General features: G+C 42.2%; 1 protein-coding gene across 1 annotated transcript; it reads right to left on the bottom strand.

Annotated features, from left to right (window-relative positions):
• Positions 1-1,035: 1,035 nt before the first annotated feature.
• Positions 1,036-3,261, bottom strand: LOC124683809 (GTP-binding nuclear protein Ran-3-like). Its single transcript, XM_047218254.1, has 7 exons — positions 3,178-3,261; positions 2,934-3,060; positions 2,674-2,791; positions 1,895-1,984; positions 1,598-1,777; positions 1,362-1,439; positions 1,036-1,241 (listed from the first exon to the last, which is right to left on the bottom strand). The coding sequence occupies exons 1-7, from the start codon at positions 3,178-3,180 to the stop codon at positions 1,172-1,174; spliced, it is 666 nt and encodes a 221-aa protein (XP_047074210.1). The 5' UTR covers positions 3,181-3,261; the 3' UTR covers positions 1,036-1,171.
• Positions 3,262-4,055: the final 794 nt, after the last annotated feature.

The following is a 4,055-nucleotide window of genomic DNA, read 5'->3' as shown; positions in this document are numbered from 1 at the left end:
TTAGATGTAAAAAATTTGTCTAAATTCAAATGTATCTAGACATTTTCTAGGCTACATCCAAATTTAGACGAATCACTGGACATCTATTTACGGACGGATGGAGTTTAGCAGGTAGCTGGCTATAAGCAAGAATGCAAGATGCCATGTCATCTACAATCAATATATAGCTAACATGTATATTATTAGCTATATAAATGTAGTACTCCGTATTTTATTAATAATAGTTCATATTTTACTCTCACAAAATGCTTAGAAACACGTGCTAAACCTAACTCTTACATAAATAATATATTTAAATTTTTATATCCTGCTGATTAGACCCGTAGAGGCATTGAATAAGTCATGCATAACATGGTGACAAGCCGTGTGTGCATTTTGTCTTGTCCTCACGTAAAACAAAAATAAGTAAAACATTTTACTGCGAATTTTACATCAAGCGAATGTTAGGTTGGGAAAGACTTATATAAGATCGTTTTATTAGTTGAAATTATAGGATCAACTCAAGAAGTTTATTTGTAAAAATTGCAAAAATATCTGAAACTTTTATACAACATACCTATGGGTTGTATCTACAACTTAAATAATTAGCTCAAAAGTGCATCTACAGGTAGAAAAACAAAAAGATAAACTCTATTCGCACCAAAATTTTGTCTTTTTTTTTCTTTTCTAAGTGTAGGTTGAATTTGAATCTGCGAATTTGAAGCTAGTGATTTTTAGGAGAGTATAGCATAGATGTTTGTTGTCATTTTCTTTTAAATAGTTATACATATTTTATCTGTTCAAATCACAGATCCTATACAAAGTCAGATCCTACCTAAGTTGCCCCAACTTTTTGGCCTCCTAGAGCGAATGCACTCCAGCCTATGGTGTAGGTAACTTCCATTTTTTTGTTGCAATATATGTCGGCACCCTAAAAGTAAAAAGCCACACGCTATTGGCCCCTTCTGTTAAGATTTTGCGTATGAAAAAACGCAACACTCCAGAATCATAAGAAACTAATTAAGCACTTGGCAAATCATATGAATACACATGAACTGTTGCAAAACCAGTTTCATCAAACGCCCACTGGAAGTCTGATCTGGAGACAGAAATCTCACTTCTCAAAAGAAGTCTAATTCTAAATCATATGGATGTTTGCTACTGAACTAGGTAGCAACTCCGATCCATCCGCTCAGTCCATGTTGTCACCATCCTCATCCGGGAGGGGCATTGCCGCTGCAGCTGCTATCTCCGCGTCAATCCTGCACACATACACAACAAGTTGTTCAGCATCAGAGGAGGAAGAGGCAACATCACAAGCATGCAGTTTCAGTAGAGCAAGTAGAAGTAGCAGTCTTCAGAGTAGTGCATTATTCACTCACTTTTGCTGGGCGGCGACGTCGATGGTGACTTCGGCGGGTACGAGCGCAAACTCCTCGGTGAACCGGAGGTTCATGTCCCTGCAATAATAGCCATGCATCATTATTGTGTTGATTGCTTAGAATCTTGCTATATTATTCATTGTTCAGAATCAGCATAGCATATCATTTTTGTTGAAGGAGAATTTAGGTGGCACTCAAACAGTCAAAGATGGTGTGGTGCAGAAGAAATTAGTTACCCTGAGAGCTTCCTCGCAAGGTAGAGGAAAGGCTTCTCGAAGTTGTAGTTGCTCTTGGCAGAGATTTCGTAGTACTGGAGGTTCTTCTTCCTGTGGAAGGTCACCATCTTGGACTTGACCTGCCGGTTCTTCACGTCCACCTTGTTGCCGCACAGGACGATGGGGATGTTTGCGCAAACCCTGCAGATTGCAGAACATTACTTAGGACAGTTCAAGAGATATGATTTTAGGAGAATTGATGAGAGAAGTAGGTGCTAGGTGGAGACTAAAGATATTCTGGGAGGGCAGAAAGTTTACCTGCAGATGTCCCTGTGCCAGGTGGCAACGTTCTTGTAGGTGAGCCGGGAGGTGACATCGAACATGATGATTGCGCAATGGCCATGGATGCTGGAAAACAGCAGGAATACGGTAAGAATGTACTATGTCAATGTGCACAAATAGAAAAAGTAGCAGTACAGGATTGTGTCTTATTTGCTTTGCTGGAAATTACTGGTTCAGAACAAGAGACCGTATATCCCAATAGGTGCTACATGTAATCTAGTCAAACTTTCTGGGTGCTACAAATGGTGAGTACTACCGATATTTGGGATAATCAGTAAGATCAGTGTTCTTGGACAAGGCAGAACAAATAATGTCCAAGGCTCAGGCAGACAAACTGCAACTGTTCGAAATACCAATTCATACGGTTCTTTGTTCATCCATTTAAACATTATCTCTAAGCTTACTAGTATAAACTGCAGTAAGGTAGTCCAACGCTCCAAATCATCAATGGGCTACTTTTTTTTACAACTAATGCAAGTGACCAATTGGATATCATACCGGCTGGATAAAATACTAGTAATGCCAGGCAAACCATTCCTGCACTAGCTATCGGTGTCAATGTCACTATGATTATTTCTGACTAGACCAGAAATTTCGAAACCCCGTCAGGTCTTGAGGTACTAAAAGCTGACAGAAACATGCTTCTGAAGTCTGAACCAAGATCGAACGCAGGTAGCACTCGTCATATCATCGTCGATTTATAGCATAGCTAATTGCAGCTAACACGTAGTAATAGATTTGAAGGGTCTGCTTACTAGTATCCATCACGGAGACCGCCGAACTTCTCCTGGCCGGCCGTGTCCCAGCACTCGAACCTGACCTTCCCGCAGTTGGTCTGGAAGTCCAGCGGCCGCACCTCCACGCCGATAGTCGCTGCAAGACACCCGCATTCAGAATCAAGAAAACAGCAAGCTAAGGCGAGATCGTCCTTGGACAGAAAAAAACGAGACGCGAGCGAGCAAGATCCGAAAGAGCCATCAGACTAGAAGCGTAAACAGGCAGGTCCACGACTTACGTTCGTACTTCTTCTCGAACTCCCCGGTGACGTGCCTCTTCACGAAGGTGGTCTTGCCGGTGCCGCCGTCGCCGACGAGGACGAGCTTGAAGCTTGGGTAGCCCTGGGGCTGGGTGTTGGGGAGAGCCTGCGTTGCGGCGGAATCGAAAACCAACATCAATCAATCAGCAGAAACAACGACCAATCTTGAACCGCCTCGGAATTCGAGACTAGAACAGAAAGGAAACCGAAGAAATCCACGCACCATTGGGGTCGAAACCTCCGGCGGAACGAGTCGGCAGCTCGAAATCGAGGAGCGCGGTCTAGCGTCGGCCGGCGGACTGGACGGGGATCGAGCGGGGACGGAGAGCGATGGATTTCGGGGAGAGAGGGGACGCCGCGGCCGCGGTTTATATATGGCGTCGTCTGCTTCGATCCTAAGCTACGGTTGCCGGTGGCCGCCATGGTGTAGCTTGAGATCTAAGCGGAGTTTTACGCCGTACGATGTGAACGCACGTGTAATCCTGGCCGTCCATATGTGTAACAGTCGGTGGTTAGCTTGAGATCTAAGCTGTGTTCGTACGCACCAACGGAACGGGAAATGAGTAGCGTCATCTTGACGCTGACACGGAGGCGTTTCTGTCTTCCCTTGCTTGACTCTGGTCTTCCAGGGCACGAGAACGTCGTTTGCGCCCTCCGTTTCAAAATAAATAAAAAATAAGAGTAACTCCCTAAAAAAATAAGAGTAATAATATATTTTTATTTATCATATTTTTTATGTAACTACGTAATTGAATAATTAAGAAAAACTATTTTCGACAAATATTCCGTAGATTTATTTAACAATTCATAATACTCCGTAGTTTTCATTAAGGATTGCTAGGTATTAATAGATTCAAAAATAGGTACTCCCTCCGTCCCACCGAAGTTGTCGAAAGGTTGTCCGAATTCAAATGTATCTAGACACTATTTAGTGACTAGATATATTAAAATTTAGACAAATTTCATACATGTTTCATGAAATGGAGGGAGTACTAAATTTTTTTCCAGACGAATCTAAATGTAAAAACTTGTACACTTCGATTTTAAATGTTTATGTAGTTCTGTTACGAAAAAGACTGAACAAATAATTACCCTTTTGGT

The sequence above is a fragment of the Lolium rigidum genome, chromosome 1, assembly GCF_022539505.1.
Source record: "Lolium rigidum isolate FL_2022 chromosome 1, APGP_CSIRO_Lrig_0.1, whole genome shotgun sequence".
In the NCBI taxonomy this organism is placed as follows: domain Eukaryota; kingdom Viridiplantae; phylum Streptophyta; class Magnoliopsida; order Poales; family Poaceae; genus Lolium; species Lolium rigidum.
The sequence above is the reverse complement of the archived record's forward strand: the minus strand, read 5'-3'. Positions and strand labels throughout refer to the sequence as shown.